Source organism: Periplaneta americana, chromosome 14, assembly GCF_040183065.1.
Source record: "Periplaneta americana isolate PAMFEO1 chromosome 14, P.americana_PAMFEO1_priV1, whole genome shotgun sequence".
Taxonomy (NCBI): domain Eukaryota; kingdom Metazoa; phylum Arthropoda; class Insecta; order Blattodea; family Blattidae; genus Periplaneta; species Periplaneta americana.
Genome location: NC_091130.1, coordinates 136,127,652 through 136,145,451, shown reverse-complemented (window position 1 = coordinate 136,145,451; position 17,800 = coordinate 136,127,652). Strand labels below are relative to the sequence as shown.

General features: G+C 35.9%; 1 protein-coding gene across 3 annotated transcripts in view; it reads left to right on the top strand.

Moving 5' to 3' along the window:
• Positions 1 to 17,800, top strand: part of Top3alpha (topoisomerase 3-alpha) — a 54,635-nt gene that overhangs the window by 13,345 nt on the left and 23,490 nt on the right. For all 3 annotated transcript variants that reach the window (XM_069846137.1, XM_069846136.1, XM_069846135.1), the window contains exons 9-14: positions 4,630 to 4,739; positions 7,837 to 8,041; positions 9,949 to 10,220; positions 11,844 to 12,101; positions 13,942 to 14,095; positions 16,185 to 16,414. In XM_069846137.1, the coding sequence (XP_069702238.1) occupies positions 4,630 to 4,739; positions 7,837 to 8,041; positions 9,949 to 10,220; positions 11,844 to 12,101; positions 13,942 to 14,095; positions 16,185 to 16,414 (1,229 nt within the window). The remainder of the gene's footprint in view (positions 1 to 4,629; positions 4,740 to 7,836; positions 8,042 to 9,948; positions 10,221 to 11,843; positions 12,102 to 13,941; positions 14,096 to 16,184; positions 16,415 to 17,800) is intronic.

Below are 17,800 nucleotides of genomic sequence, written 5' to 3'. Positions count from 1 at the left end.
TATATCTTTCACGTGTTAAATTTTTATGTTACCTTGTTGTCTGAAGATGACCAATAACAGGTCGAAACATGTTAACAAGATAACATAAAAATTAGGTTAATTAGCAATATATCTCACTCTAGAGGAGCAGGCACTAACACATCATGAAAAAATGCTACGGTTAACAACAACAAAATGGGAAAAAAGAAACATTTTAAGCAGAGAAAACCCTCTAACCTTCGAACCAACTAACATTCAACTAGATTTAGAAGAACCAGTTACAAAGTCTGAAACTTCCAAACTTGTACTAAAAGCGCTGGCATTAGAAGCTGTGAACAATAGATACCCACCAGAAGAATGGTTACATATCTACACAGATGGGTCTACTATCGATAACAACTCAGGATCAGGAATTACGTGTGCGTCATTCTCATTTTATCAACCAGCAGAATATCATACAACAAATTTTGATGCGGAAATAATGGCTATTCATATCTCACTCCAACACCTACTATACAGAATAGATACATTTCAAAATGCTGTCATTCTCTCTGATTCTAAAGCAGCATTATATGCAATAAATTCATATAAAATGATGTCAATCCAAATTAAAGAATGTCACAAAATGATCCAACAACTTCAAAAACTACAGAAAAGAATTCAATTGCAATGGATACCTGCACATTGCGGAATTGCTGGAAATGAAACTGCTGACTTTCTTGCCAAAAAAGGATCCAATTTAATTCAGAATACAAATACAAGCGTACCTTTTACATCCATCAAAAGACTAATTAAAAATAAATATAAAATCAAGCAAAACCAAGCACTATGTACCAAAGCCAAAGATAAAAAATGGAGGATTTTAATAAAAAAAAAAACAGAAATTATTCCAGAAATCCCACGTAAATCTGCAGTAGCAAAATTCAGACTGCTTACAGAACACGATTATTTGGCCAAACACTTGAATAAAATAGGAATTTACACAAATCCAAATTGCCCTCTATGCAACAAAGAAGAAGAAATGACTGAAGATCATCTACAAACCTGTGAAGTTCTACCTGATGGATCCACCACAGAGAAATATTGGAGAGCAAGAACGCTAATGGCTTCGTTGCCAAAGCCCGACATTAGATAACAACAACAACAGATAACATAAAAATTTAACACGTGAAAGACATATAATACGTTTTCCAAAGATAATTTTTGATGCAATTATCTTTTAAACATTTAGAAATCAACATTTTATAAACATCTTCACATTACAGTTCTCAGTTCCAACAAATAATTTTTGCACAAACCTAATGTTTCTGTCAAGTTAATGATTTAAGAGTGTTTTATTACTGTAATTATTAATTAATCACTTTATGTAGTGGATGTTTGGCAATGCTGTTACCGAAATGTAGGCACATACTTACCCTAATCTAGCGCTTAAGTACGATGGGATATAAGGACAGTCGCCTTGTTAAATAAGTGTGATGTTGACATTGACTACATAGCCGTTCTCACTGCTCCGGAGGAGTGGTATTTCTATGCATTGGCAAGTGCTGCTGAACTTATTGTGATGTTGTAATTATTTATAGAAACAAAGTCGATTTATTACTAAATAAAAAAAAATGCAAAATGTCGAAGAACAATAAATTGTGTTCCTTTTATCTTAAAGATACTTTCTACGCAGTTCCTTCATTCAACATCTTCCACTCTGTATACATCATTAGTACGAGGGGGATCCAGGAAATAACGACCGTTTTGTTGTAATAATTAAAAAAATATATTTATTTGAAAAAACAAAGTCTGTTACATAACTGAAGCTTCCTTTACTTCTCTCCATAATCACCACCTACATTTAAACATTTGTCGTATCTGTTCACTAGCTTTAGAATTCCCGTGTTATACTCCTCTGCCGCCAGTTCATTAAGCCAGGTGTTCACTATCTTCTTCAACTCTTCATCACTTCCAAAACGCGTACCACCCAGAAAGTCTTTCAGCTTAGTGAAAAGGTGAAAATCGGTAGGAGCAAGGTCTGGACTATAGGACGGATGATCAAAGATTTCCCAACCGAATTGATCCAGCAATTCTCGAGTTGAAGCAGCAGTGTGCGGGCTGGCGTTGTCGTGAAGAAGCACAACTCCTCTCGAAAGCATTCCTCGCCTCTTGTTTTGGATGGCTCGCCGTAGTTTTCGTAAAGTCTCACAATAACGATTTGCATTGATCGTAGTGCCTTTTGGCATGAAATCCAGCAAAAGAACACCTTTGCGATCCCAAAAGACAGTAGCCATGACTTTTTGTGTTGAGAGAGTCTGTTTGAATTTTCTCGGTTTCTTGGGTGATGAGGGATGATGCCACTGACGTGATTGGCGCTTGGTCTCTGGGGTGTTGTGAGACACCCAGGTCTTATCACCAGTCACAATTTGATCAAGAAAGGCGTCTCCATCTGTGTGATATCGCATCAAGAATGTCAATGCTGAGGCCATTCTCTGAGTTTTGTGTTGGTCACTCAGTTGCTGTGGAACCCATCGTGCACAGATTTTGTGGTAGGCAAGATGTTGCGACACAATTTCACCAAGCAAAGAACGAGAAATGTCAGGAAAGGCAATATGGAATTCGTTGAGTGATATGCGCCTGTCTTGCAAGATTCTGTCGTTCACTTTAGTCTTCAGGTCTTCTGTGATGAGTGATGGGCGTCCGGGTCGAGTTTCATCGTGGACATTTGTTCGCCCATTGTTGAACATTTCGCACCATTTTCTCACATTTCTTTCATTCATTACAGTATCACCATACACTTCTTTCAATTGCCGGTAAATTTCTGCAGGTTTCAAATGTCGGGCATTCAAAAATCGAATCACACTCCTCACCTCACAGTCGGTGGGATTATCAATCACGTCGTTCATTTTGAAGTAACACAAAATGCACAATGGCGACTTGTTGCAACCAGTACTCACAACATTATGAGAACACATGTTAAGGAAGCCAGTTGACCTTCAAACAAGGAAGGAGAGTCAGCTGCGCGGCGGGTATGTGTGAACGGTCGTTATTTCCTGGATCCCCCTCGTAAATAATGGGATTGGGATTAGAATTTACCTGGGGCAGGTGTGTACTTCCTCAGTGTTAATTTTAAATTTTACTGCAATGTTTTCGTAGCTACAAGTGTACTACCTTCCTCATAAGTGAAACATAAAATTAAAGTGATCTTATTTCAGAAGATATTGTGCAATGTTTGTCCTTAATTCATCTAAATTCTGCACTTTAATGCTTTGATGTTCCTTTGAATAATTTTAAGTCTGTAAATTTTCCACTGGGATAAGCGCGAGTTTGGACTCTAGGAAAACCTGCACTATGATATACTTTTACCTTACATAATTCAAGTTTTATGTTCGGATTATTTTTATCATGGTCAGAATATAAAAAAATGAAACAAGGGAAATGTTTGTTTAAAAAAATACTTCGGGAAGCACTATCCAACTTTAGAGAAGGCATTTTTAATAGTAACCTGCAGATCATGGTGTGACATACTTCATTGATTATTTAATAGTAACTTTGCTATCATTTGACATGTTTTAAGGAAATAAAAATTTCCTGAACTAGAATATTGTACATGAACTTATTCCATATTCAGGTTTTTTAAGTGATTATGCATTAAAGTAAATAAATATACAATTACCGCAATTCGTAAATCTCATTATGCGGCATCATGATATTAAGATGGGATAATATAGTGAATGAATGGAGCCAAATGTGTCCCATTAAGGACTATGGCCTCCGGAATGGGGATAGCATCTTTTCCTAGCTATTACGTATGAGTTTTGTCTCTTTTAATAGTTGTCTCGTGATCAGAATATTCTACGAAATGCAAATATAAAAATTGGAGATTTATCTGTCGAAGAGGTGGAAAAATTCAGATATCTTGGAGCAACAGTAACAAATATAAATGACACTCGGGAGGAAATAAAACGCAGAATAAATATGGGAAATGCGTGTTATTATTCGGTTGAGAAGCTTTTATCATCTAGTCTGCTGTTAAAAAATCTGAAAGTTAGAATTTATAAAACAGTTATATTACCAGTTGTTCTGTATGGTTGTGAAACTTGGACTCTCACTTTGAGAGAGGAACATAGGTTAAGGGTATTTGAGCATAAGGTGCTTAGGAAAATATTTGAGGCTAAAAGGGATGAAGTTACAGGGGAATGGAGAAAGTTACACAATGCAGAACTGCATGCATTGTATTCTTCACCTGACATAATTAGGAACATTAAATCCAGACATTTGAGATGGGCAGGGCATGTAGCATGTATGGGCGAATCCAGAAATGCATATAGAGTGTTAGTTGGGAGACCGGAGGGAAAAAGATCTTTGGGGAGGCCGAGACGTAGATGGGAGGATAATATTAAAATGGATTTGAGGGAGGTGGGATATGATGATAGAGACTGGATTAATCTTGCACAGGATAGGGACCAATGGCGGGCTTATGTGAGGGCGACAATGAACCTGCGGGTTCCTTAAAAGTCATTTTTAAGTATGTAATAGTTGTGCTTGAGTCATTGTGTTTTGTGTTTGATAATACAAAGTTCTAAGAAGGAAATAATTATTTTGGTAGAAATGAACAAAAATTATTTCTCTTGAAGTCTGTCTGTTATTGTTCTATTTATGTTTCAGGGAATGAGAAACAGGTGTATGAGTTTGTTGTTCGACATTTTCTTGCCTGCTGTTCTAAAGATGCTGAAGGGTTGGAGACAATTGTTGATATAGATATTGCAGGGGAAAAGGTAAAGTCATCTTGTACAGTAACTTGATATAATAAAAAGAAAATAATTAATTATTTATTCTCTAATTTATTCAATCAATTATTAGATTATACCATACATATTCTAAATATCCATTAAATTTACCATTAGCAAACATACATTAACAATAAAATTTCGCAAACATGTAATATGATATGTTCACAAAATCACAATAACATATTTAACTAAGTGTACAATTTTTATGTGCAAACAGAATAACATTTCTACAAGCTTACATTCAATTTGAGATATTCATTTATACCAGAGTGCTGATACGCTTGTAATAAATAGAAGCACAGTACAAGGTCATCTCACCGACATGTCTTATCTTGTATGGAAGGCAACAGATAAGATAAACATATGTTTTGCTCACACAGTTAAAAATAAGGCTTTATTTTCTGCGTTTATGACAAATGTTTAATGGAACAGTCAATGGAACGTAACAAAACAGGAACATGAAGTTATAAATAAAATAGTATGAAAAATCTCGATATACAGTTATTATTGCTAATTAATAATTATTCAATGTTTGATTTACCACATATATAATATGATAGGTCCATACGTAGTGTTCCGCCTATATACTGCGACAATGTAGAAACGGTTTACAAAATATTATTATATAGCAGTAAATTAATAACAATATTAGTACAGAGATAACGTCACAGAAAATATAATAAAACGAATAATCATGCTGCACAACTGTTACAGACGCAAAGATTGATACACTAATTATTAGAGATTATTATTATTATTATTATTATTACTAGAAAACTTGATGCGGTTCTTGCGTTATCGTGATTGTGTTCTCCGCTTATAATAATTACATTTACATCCAATAACATCTATCAGATGTGGCAGAATCAAAATCACTCCTGTGTGAAAAAAAAAAAAAAAAAAAACATTTACCGTACCTACAACATTTATAATACGTTTTAAAGCAAGTTTTGTAGTTGTACTATGGAGAGATTAATTAAACACTGCCAAGTTTTGAAATGATAAACATCTATGATGTTACTACACAGTTCATCACTGTAACAAGAACGAATGTCTAACGCTCGGCTTATACTGTTCGAGGATTTATCGCTCGCGACAATTTTACCCATCATGCATGTGTGCTCCCTATCGGATTATGCTATGAACTACTTGGCGCTCGAGCGAAAACGTCCGATGCAGACCTCTGATTTATACTATCGATTACAATGTACTATTGGTGTGACCATAGTCTGTTGTTGTTAGTCCAGTGCCTAGACAGTTTACAATGAAGTCATTCACTGTCTTGCAGTCCAGTATTTTTGTACAATATCATATTCTTGTAGCAATGCTACGCATGTTTTGATGTGTTCCATGTTCATCTCTTTATTCACATCACGCAATAAACAGGCAGATGTATAAGAAATCGCTGTCCTGTACACGTGGCTTGCCAAACAACCATGACCTGTTATCAATCTGGTAAACATTAATGCATCACTATGAAGTGCATGCTACAGAGTGATTTATATAGAACTGACACATTTCTTTCATTAATTGTTTCAAAACGAATTGTGCTAGCGACAACTTATTATACCTAAAATGTAGAGGAATTTTGGGAGATTATTTACCTCTATAGCAAATGTTGACAATGTCCTCCATCCTGCATAAGGCACAACTCAACACGTCGTTCCATGTTACTGGCCACTCTGTTGTCAATAGCTTGAATCTCCTGTGTGATGTTGTGCTTCAGATCGTCCAATGTCTGGGGACGTGTGGCGTAAACCCTGTCTTTTAAGTAACCCCATAGAAAGAAGTCCGGCGTTGTCAAATCCGGAGATCTCGGTGGCCACAGGTTCCTGGAAATTATTCGCTTGTCAAAGAAACTTGCAATTAGTTCCATGGACTCATTTGATGTATGGCATGTAGCGCCATCTTGCTGAAAATATCCTTGACTCAGCTCTACATCATCCAGTTGCTCAACAAACTCCATGAAAATCAGTCGGTACTCTGCAGTGTTCACAGTCTGGTTTAAAAAAAAAAAATTGGCCCCACTATTCTCTGTGCGGATATTGCGCACCAAACCCCTATTTTAACCGGGTGCATAGGTGCTTCATGGGTGACATGTGGATTTTCGATGGCCCAATGGCGTGAGTTCTGTGAGTTCACATAACCGGATAAATGGAACCATGCTTTATCTGTGAACCATGTGATGGACAATATGGCAGGATTTTGCACAATGAACGTCTGAAACCAACGACAATAATTCAATCTTTTATCCTTATCTGGTTCGTGTAGCTGATGAACAACCGTAACCCTATATGGCTTTAGGCTGCCAACAATAGGAATAAAACATAAACATCTGCGCATCTAGTGACAAGGAATCGAAACTCCAGAACATTCTGCTTCATTTGGTGCTAAAATTGGGTCATTGAATGAATTTCCAATGGAATAATTAAAGAAAGAAATGTGTCAGTTCTATATAAATCACTCTGTATCATATGATTTGTCCTAAGAGTGTAGGATGATGTATTATTGAAATTAAGATAACAGAAGCTATGGTCGCACACTGTATGTCAAATCAAGGCCAAGTTAAAGTCAGTATTGGTGATGATACAGATATACGAATCACATATGAGAGCAAAAATGTACTGATACAGAAGGCAATACAGAAGGTGACATTATGATACATTTTTGAACTCGTCTTAATATGTGTAATCAATCATGATTAAAATATGTAGTGCTATTTGAAAAATTGATGAAGTCACATGTATCTTGTACCATAATGTAGTTACATGCACCAAATCTCTACACTCATGTTAGCCCCTCGTTCTAACATAACTCTCAAAAACAAAAAATTCCAATACCTATCCAAACAAAAAAGTTATAATAGGTGCACAAGATAAATGGGACATCCTGTATACCGGTGAATTTGGCTTCTGTATTAAGTAGACACTGTGATATCACAAATCTATGCCATTCTACTGTATTTAATGCCACTCTGACAGTCCATTGTCTATACCCTGCTTATTCCTGGATTAGACTTTCACAATTAGCAACATCTTACTGGAAGAGTGTATTGTTATAATTTATTTTTGCATTTGTGCAGTTTATAGCAAATGGGCTGATGATCATTGCTCGCAACTATCTCGAGGTATATCCATATGAGAAATGGAATGCTAAAGAGATTCACATCTATCAGACTGGACAGACATTCGAGCCAACTAATATTGAGATGACAGACGGAGAGACCAGTGCACCCAACTTATTAACTGAAGCTGACCTCATTTCCCTTATGGAGAAACATGGCATTGGTAAGATTTTTTTGGACTATAATTTTATGCATTCTTTTTGTTTTCATTTTAAATCTATTTCATTTTCATTTTTAAATAAAGAGAGTGATTCAAAAGTCCGGCACCATAGACAGACTCTGTTATTGGTGCAGATAGTAAAAAATGAAGAGATGGGAAAGTTCTTGGAAATGTGTGCTTTTCAATTTGACGTGTTGAATGTTGTTGTTGTTTTCTAATGCCAGGCGTTTGACAATAAAGTCATTTGACCTCTTGCACTCCAATATTTTTTCAAAGATATTATCATGGTCAGCCACTGAAGCACAGATTTTGGGGTGTTCCGAATCCATTTCTTGGTTTGAGTTGCACAATGGGCAGTTAGGGGACTGATATATTCCAATTCTATGCAGGTGTTTGGCCAAACAATCATGGCCTGTTGCCAATCTAAATGCAGCTACAGACGATTTTCGTGGTAAATCGGGAATTAACTGTGGATTATGATGCATTTTTTTCCTTGAGATTGTATTATCAAATTTTGTGTGTTGAAGTCTAAGTATGTAGATTTAATAAATCTTTTCACAAAGTAATATGTAGATTTAGTAACAGGTCTGTAAGTAGCAGTGCTGCCCTTCTTTGCTAATGCATCTGCATTCTCGTTTCCCAGGATTCCACAATGGGATGGTATCCATTGGAATACAATTCTTTTATTGAGTGATATTAATTGAGAGAGCATTTTATTTATTTCTGCTGTTTGAGATGAAGGTGTGTGTTTAGAGACTATTGATAGAATAGCTGCTTTGGAGTCCGACAATATAACTGCATTCTTAAATTTATTGATGTGAAATAGAAGATTCCTGAGACTTTCACTTATTGCAACGATTTTTCCATCAAAACTTGTTGTTCCGTATCCAAGAGATCTATAAAGTGAGAAGAGAAGCACGTAACACCTGCACCTTGTTCTCTGGAGATCAAGGATCCGTCGGTGTATAAATGAAGCCAGTTTTGTGGAGGGTACCTAATATTAATTGTCTCTAAAGACAATTGTTTCATTATTTCGGTGCTTACTTCTGATTTCAGTATTTCTTCTGTTAAATTTAGATTATATTCTATATTTAATAGAGTTAAAGAGTTTGGTTTAATTTGTAAGTTTTCTTTTAAATTCGGGATATTGATTTTCTGTTTTAATTCTTGAACCATGAATATGAAACTTTTGAGTTTTCAATCTACAGAGAGGACTGTATGAATGCCAATTGTTTCTTGGTAATCTGATAAGTTTTTCATATTGAATCAGTGCTTTTTCTTCTATTGTCATTTTGATGCTGTTAATATTACTGAGGAATCTCATAGAATCTATTAGAGTTGTTTTGATTCCACCAGTAATGAGCCTGAGAGCTTGGTTTTGAACATATTCTATTTCGTTTATGAAAGGTGAAGTAATTAAAATTTCTCCGCAGTATGTCAGCACTGGCTGTATAAACATTTTGTATGTAGTGTTCAAAGTATTCCTAGAGCATCCCCATTTCTTTCCTGCTAGTCTTTTTAGAAGGGAGACTCTTTTACAAGCTTTTTCAGAAATGTATTTCAAATGGTTGCTCCATGTTAACTTACTATCGAAAATAACTCCAAGATATTTGGATTCATAAGTCCTAGGAAGGTGTTGGCCATTGTATTGGATATTGAATTCTCTTTCTTTTTTACCAAGTGAGATATGTGTAAACTGTGGTCTGCAAGGGATTAAACAGGCAGATTCTGTGTCTGCAAAGAGTATCAATATTTTACAAAAGCAGAATGCAATGCTGCTGTATCAGTTTGTAAAATTAATTGCAAACAGAAATATACAAAAAGAAATAGTTACAGAATTCAAATCTGGAGGTACAAATAAAATCACGGGCAATTCTACTAAATAATGACAACTGTAATTTACTTAACAGGGACAGATGCAACTCATGCTGAACATATTGAAACCATCAAAAGCAGACTGTATGTTGGAACACCTGACGGTTCCCATTTTGTTCCTGGTGAGCTGGGAATGGGTCTTGTTGAGGGCTATGACAGCATGGGATTTCCTATGTCAAAACCAAACTTACGTTCTGAACTTGAAGCTGATCTCAAGAGAATTTGTGAAGGTCAGAAGGACCCAAAGGTTGTCCTTGCTGAACAACTTGCAAAATACAAGGAGGTATTCAGGATAGCTTTGGAACAGGTATATATTGTGTCTAAAATATGTTTGTGTTGTAGGTTTGTTGGCAGTTGCTTGCAAATGTACTAAAATTGAATGTTAAGCTATTTTTCATTTTGTATCCTAGTATTTTCCATAATGTTCTGAGAGTTTATTGCCGAACACATTGACAGATGAGGGCCATTCTGACATCCTCTTAGTATAGAATGCAGTTGGGGGAATACCTAATTTCTATCTTGTTGAGATTTTGGGCAAAGGCGCTGTGTTTAGTGGGTAATCTAAATTGTAGTACAGCTGCTGTTATGTTGAATTTGTTCTGGTAAGCGTTTTCACTTTTTGAAATTTCAGATCCTTCACTGACTTGAATGCCTTATTTTGGCCAACTCATCTGTGGTTTCCTTCCATCTCAGATCCAATGCAGTAAGATTATCGTTTCATAAGTTCATATCTAGAGACCGGATTTTAAAGGGAAAATTTTTCATCAAAAAAGTGCAAAAAAAAGGGAAAGTTACAGCAAAAAAAAAAGGACTATATTACTCCCCAAAACACACTTCAACACATTCATGGATGCACATGGCACACACAATCTTACATTTATCTTTTCACAAGATAAAGAAAGCGTTGTATTTGATATAGTCAAAAAAGGGCTTCAAAAAGGACTATATTACTCTCTCAAAAGGGTGCTATTTTAATTGAAAACACACTTCGGCACATTCATGGATACACATAGCACACACAAGCTTATATTTATCACTTCACAACATAAGGAAAGTGTTTTGGGCAATTCTCTGCTGCCTGAAGTCAAGGGCCGCTGAACTTTAATTTCCTTTAAATGTAAATTAGAAAAATATCTTATGATGAATTGCCAGACCTAACGCGTTGCAAATATTTAATGGAATGTGTTCCACTGTATTTATTTTTATTTTTTTTTTGTTTCTTATTTTTATTATCTAAATCGTGTTTATTTATCACTTAACACCAATATGTATCCGACTGTGTTGTTTTTTTATTATTAATCTATTTTTTGTGTACATTTTATTCAATTGTCGGTTTCTGGTTTAATTATGTAAATCCTACTTAATTGTAATCTAATACTAATATGTATACTAATGTGTTTATTTTTATTTTTACTGTGTACATTTTTTTATCGAATAATCGGCTTCTGTTTTTATGTGATTCGTATTTGATTCTAACAACATTAATATGTATTTCTCTATGTTTATTTTTCTTTTATGAGGTAAATTTATGTAACTACCTCTTTTGATCTCATTATGTACCTAAATTGTATCAGTATGTAATTACTTAATTCTGATCCAGTTTTATGTTCAACTGTGTAAGCTAGTTTTAATCCTGGTTGAGTGTAAGAGAAGGCCTTACAGCCTTAACTCTGCCAGGTTAAATAAGGCCATTATTATTATTATTATTATTATTATTATTATTATTATTATTATTATTATTATATTTTATCACATTCAACATTTCAGTATGTTTCAATATGATTCTGCCTCTTTGAATGCAGAATGTTTTTATAAACAGAAAATGACCTCTCAACGTCAAAGTTCACGCTTAAGTAGTTTATATATATATATATATATATATATATACTATTATGTACAATGTACAATAATAATTATTTTGTATGTGCAGGCAGAGAAGATTGATCAGGCATTGGGTCAGTATTTGCAAGAAACAGCTCAAGAAGCGCCAACAAATGAGATTGTAGAGCAAAATTTAGGTCAACCTGTTTTGAAATGTCCTTCCTGTGGTTTGGATATGATGCTTCGTAGTAGACGAGAAGGAACTGGAAAATTCATTAGTTGTATGGGTTTCCCAGATTGTCGCAACAGTGTGTGGTTTCCTGGCAATGTCGAAGATGTGGAACTTAGTGGAGAATCTTGCCCTGAGGTATCGTTATTGTTATTATTATTATTATTACCAGTGCTTTTCTTCTCGAGAAAAAGATGGTGGAACTCTGTGTAGTATACATTATAACAGACGGAGAGATGGTTACTGTTCAGTGCACTGCAATTTTGTCATTTTTAACCTCCTTTTCGTCCAACTTCAAGACTTTCAAAGCCTGAGTTCAAAGAGAAATTATGTTAAATAGTACATTATCCAACGAGCCTATAATGGTAGTAATGAAGACGCAAGTATGTTTGTTTATGAAATGAGCGCAAGCGATTATAGGCAAGTGTCATACGACTTTTTATGCTCGACCATATTTCTAACTTAAAATTATTCAAAATTAGGTCATGTTATGGTTATGTGCGAACTGACCTGAATTGTGAGATGTGCGCAGACGCGAAAGTATTGATTTTTTCCGAGGAACAATAATTTCATTGACCTTGATGTAATCCCGTTAAACTTGATATAACCTTGATTATTGAATTCGACATTGAAAAACGAGATGACAAATTGAATTTATTTGAATATTATTTACAATTAACGCTAATTATTATAGTAACAGAACATAACCTTCTGCGACAGTATTGGATTTCCAGCCTCCGTGACTTTTCGCTAATTGTCTTTCGATTGCATATCCGAGAATAATCGATACTTGCAGTTTTATAACGGTACAAAGGTGACTTTTCATTGGCTGGACACCTGAACTTTAATGAATAGGTGTACTTTAATGAGGTGCATTAAAGGGCTACTACCAGGTGTATAATTACTACATTTCGGCATGGTTGAGCATAAAAAATAATAATTAACACATTTCTCGATTCCATGATGAAATATACAACAAAAAGGTGTCAGAATACCAGAAAAAAAAACTGATTACTACTTTTACTATTATATTTGCAGGATTAAGGGAGGAGATGGGTGAAACTTTGGTCATTTTCGCAGAAAAAACACATTTTCGATTTATGCAGAAAAATATAATTGTTGACCTACCATTTTTATATTGGCCAATTTTATGAACATAATCACTCTAAAAAAATTCATGCTTTACTTATACTGTATTTCACAATTGCAAACATGTTTTCTTGACAGAGAATCTGCATTTTAAAGTCATTTTTCTATACTTTTATTGTTATTTTTATTTCTTACTTTTTGTTCATTTATACATGCTTTAACATCTGTGGGTCATATCGCATGTTTCAGAATCTGTGGGTATACCAGTAGGTCGTGGTTACTGTTGTTGAGAAGGATGATCAACAAACCAATAGGGTTAACGACGAAAAGAAGTCTATTTACAAGCCATGTATTTCTCGCTTTAGTGAGAGATACAAAATGAATATTAATACATGGGAAGTAAAAGGAACTTCTTTTTGGTGCTAGGGGAACTTCATTTAAGTTAACCAAAACCATTCTCCTTTCTCTTAAATTTTCTAATGAGAACTTTAACAAATTTTGTCTAATGGTATTAGGAGATTCATTGTGCATTTTACACAATCACTTGTATTACACTACATATTATTTACTTCATTTCAATTATTCTTCATTGTACTTTTTATCTCATGTTTCTCTGAAATCAAAATTACTTTATTTTTAAGTTTATCATTGTTTTGTATTCTCTCCGCAAATGAAATTGTACTTTATTTTTAAGTTAACCTTTTCTTTGTATTCTGGATCCTAGTGTTCAGCTGTAGATGTCGGTCAGATGTTCCAAATTGTGGAATTAGTGGTAGAGTTGCTTCATTATTGCTGTATCATTGTCTCAGTTCTGAATAGTCTCTGCATTTGAGAAAGAATAATACATGAGGAATTGCTTATTTTATGTCTCTGTACTTTAATTTTTCAGTGTGGTCCACAAGTACAAAAACTTAAATTCAAGTTTCGTCGTGGTTCGCTTTTCCCTCTTTATCCTGATAATTGTACTGGTTGTGTGGGTGGATGTGATCCGGGATTTTTGGAAGCATTGGATATCAGGCCCAGTTCTGTAAGAGCTTCCAGAGGTAAGTGGAATTAGAAAATGAAGGTGTGGCATTGCAGACGGCTACAGCAATGTGACTTTTCTGCCCACACTCCTTCATTCATTTGTTTAACCCTACATTTATTTTATCCATGACCATAACGAAAAACATGCCTTTACTAAATACTTTTGCGTTTGTAAAGTAGGCTTTTATTCAACATTACTTTATTCCACTAGTGAGATAAAGACTTTACCTCACAGTTTGAACTTTATCTCACAGTTCATTAGTATTTTCCTAGTACCCGGGTACACACGTATACTTTTCCATTCAACTATTACTCAAGAAGTTAATATATTAGTTACTAGATGTCACTACCTCTACTTCTTTATTACCATTTCTTAAATATACATACACTCAATCTCCTTCTCTTTTCTCTATCTGCTACGTCGTAATTTGTGCATTGCAGCCATATCTAATATGTATTTTTTTTTTTTAATTTTGCAGTAATTTATCTTTTGGGATGCGAGGAGACTTGAACCTGCGAAGTTGGGTTTATAGGATTTAGGATTTTTAAAACAACACGCGTTAATCAACTGAGCTAAACAGACACGATGGTAAATTATGTTTTAACATTCCTCTTAAGTTTACAGAAGTGAAATGTGAAATTATTTTAATGACATTAGTCCCGTGAACACTTCTAAATAATCCCTGAAACTTAAAATAGATGAAAATACACGTTTAAAATAAAAAAAATATACATTAAAATTATATAATTAATTATAATTTATTTATCCAACGCCTTAGATACCATTCTTTACTAATCATGGCCTCCTACATCATGACCTACCTAGTACACGTATCGATTCTAAAATCCATGCCATGATAAATGTGATTATATGAGGACTTATTTTCAACATATTTTCTTTTATAAAACAGAATTTTTCGTTATGGTCATGGATAAAATTACGTATGGTACTTGTGAGCGTGATCTTTATTGCACTCGTATAATTTAAGCACTCGGCTGACACCTCGTGCTTAAATTTTTCCACTCGTGCAATAAAGATGCACTTACCTCACAAGTACCATAAATAACTATTATCCATCCATTCATCTTTTCATTTATACATGTATACATTTAATCTTCATACTTGCTTGTCATGGCGAAATATTGTTTAATACCAAGACTTATGCATGCTACTACAATGAAGGATGGGTGGAAGGGAGAAAAATTCTCTCCGGCACCGGGATTTGAACCTGGGTTTTTAGCTCTATGTGCTGACGCTCTATCCACTAAGCCACACCGGATTCCCATCCCGATGCCGGATTGAATCCTCTCAGTTTAAATTCCATCTCTTAGGTTCCTCCTAGTGGCCTACCCTCATGCCCTGCGTCACAGATGTGTGACAGTGGCACAATGTCCAACACATTCTCTGTTCCACCCTTCCTTCATCATATGACGACGCAGAATTTCTGCATAGAAATACCATATGTACTTCGGTACATCGTAATATATGATATGCGAAAATAATCACTTAGTGATTTAAAGACGGTGCTTAATCCGTCGTATCCCGGCCACTTAGTCACTCATAATGAGTGCACCTCTGCACATTAATGTGTTGGACATTGTGCCATTGTCACACATCTATGACGCAATGCATGAGGGTTAGCCACTAGAGGGAACCTAAGAGGTGGAACTTAAACTAGGAGGATTCAATCCAGCATCGGGATGGGGATCCGGTGTGACTTAGAGAATAGAGCGTCAGCATATAGATCTGAAAACCCAGTTCAAATCCCGGTGCTGGAAAGAATTTTTCTCCATTCCACCCATCCTTCATCATATGATAACGCAGAATTTCTGCATGGAAATATCATATGTACTTCGGTACATTGTAATGTAAGGTACTACAAATCAATGGGTATAAGAATAATACAGGATGTGGCAGAAATAACTCCAGAATTTGCCACTGCTATTTCTCTGGTGTTAGTGGTGACACATGAGTCTTAATTGTGGCTTTGAGTAGCACTGAATGCTCTTACTCTAGTACAGTTTTTTATTATTATTATTATTATTATTATTATTATTATTATTATTATTATTATTATTATTATAATGAAGTGTACTCAAATGCAGGTGCCAATCCAAATAGAGATGCAGGAGGGCCACAACAGGATGTATCCAGATCAAGCTCAACTGACAGTGGTGTGGGCAGCTGGAATTCGGTATCTAGTCATTCTGTCACTCCTATGGGCTTTAGTCAGAGAACAAACAACAATACAAGAGGACGTGGAAGAGGTCGTGGTAACAGCAATTCACGTGATGACCTAAATGGGCGATCGAGGCCAGTTTGGAATGTTGACGAGGTAATATTGCTTATAAATCATATTTTTTAGTACTTGCAACTGGAAGGAGTCCTAAATTTTCATTTTTAACGCTTACCAAAATAAACAGTACCAGTCTGTTAATCTTGTTATGAAACTTGGACTCTCACTTTGAGAGAGGAACATAGGTTAAGGGTGTTTGAGAATAAGGTGCTTAGGAAAATATTTGGGGCTAAGAGGAATGAAGTTGCAGGAGAATGGAGCAAATTACACAATGCAGAACTGCACGCATTGTATTCTTCATCTGACATAATTAGGAACATTAAATCCAGATGTTTGAGATGGACAGGGCATGTAGTACATATGGGCGAATTCAGAAATGCATATGGAGTGTTAATTGGGAGGCCTGAGGGAAAAAGACCTTTAGGGAGGCCGAGACGTAGGTGGGAAGATAATATTAAAATGGATTTGAGGGAGGTGGAAGCCGGAGGGAAAAAGACCTTTGGGGAGGCCGAGACGTAGGTGGGAAGATAATAGTAAAATGGATTTGAGGGAGGTGGAAGCCGGAGGGAAAAAGACCTTTGGGGAGGCCGAGACGTAGGTGGGAAGATAATATTAAAATGGATTTGAGGGAGGTGGAAGCTGGAGGGAAAAAGACCTTTGGGGAGGCCGAGACGTAGGTGGGAAGATAATAGTAAAATGGATTTGAGGGAGGTGGAAGCCGGAGGGAAAAAGACCTTTGGGGAGGCCAAGACATAGGTGGGAAGATAATATTAAAATGGATTTGAGGGAGGTGGAAGCCGGAGAGGAAAAAGACCTTTGGGAAGGGCGAGATGTAGGTGGGAAGATAATATTAAAATGGATTTGAGGGAGGTGGAAGCCGGAGGGAAAAAGACCTTTGGGGAGGCCGAGACGTAGCTGGGAAGATAATATTAAAATGGATTTGAGGGAGGTGGAAGCCAGAGGGAAAAGACCTTTGGGGAGGCCGAAACGTCGGTGGGAAGATAATATTAAAATGGATTTGAGGGAGATGGAAACCGGAGAGGAAAAGATCTTTGGGGAGGCCGAGACGTAGGTGGGAAGATAATATTAAAATGGATTTAAGGGAGATGGAAGCCGGAGGGAAAAAGACCTTTGGGGAGTCCGAGACGTAGGTGGGAAGATAATATTAAAATGGATTTGAGGGAGGTGGAAGCCGGAGAGGAAAAGACCTTTGGGGAGGCCGAGACGTAGGTGGGAAGATAATATTAAAATGGATTTAAGGGAGATGGAAGCCGCAGGGAAAAAGACCTTTGGGGAGGCCGAGACGTAGGTGGGAAGATAATATTAAAATGGATTTGAGGGATGTGGAAGCCGGAGGGAAAAAGACCTTTGGGGAGGCCGAGACGTAGGTGGGAAGATAATATTAAAATGGATTTGAGGAAGGTG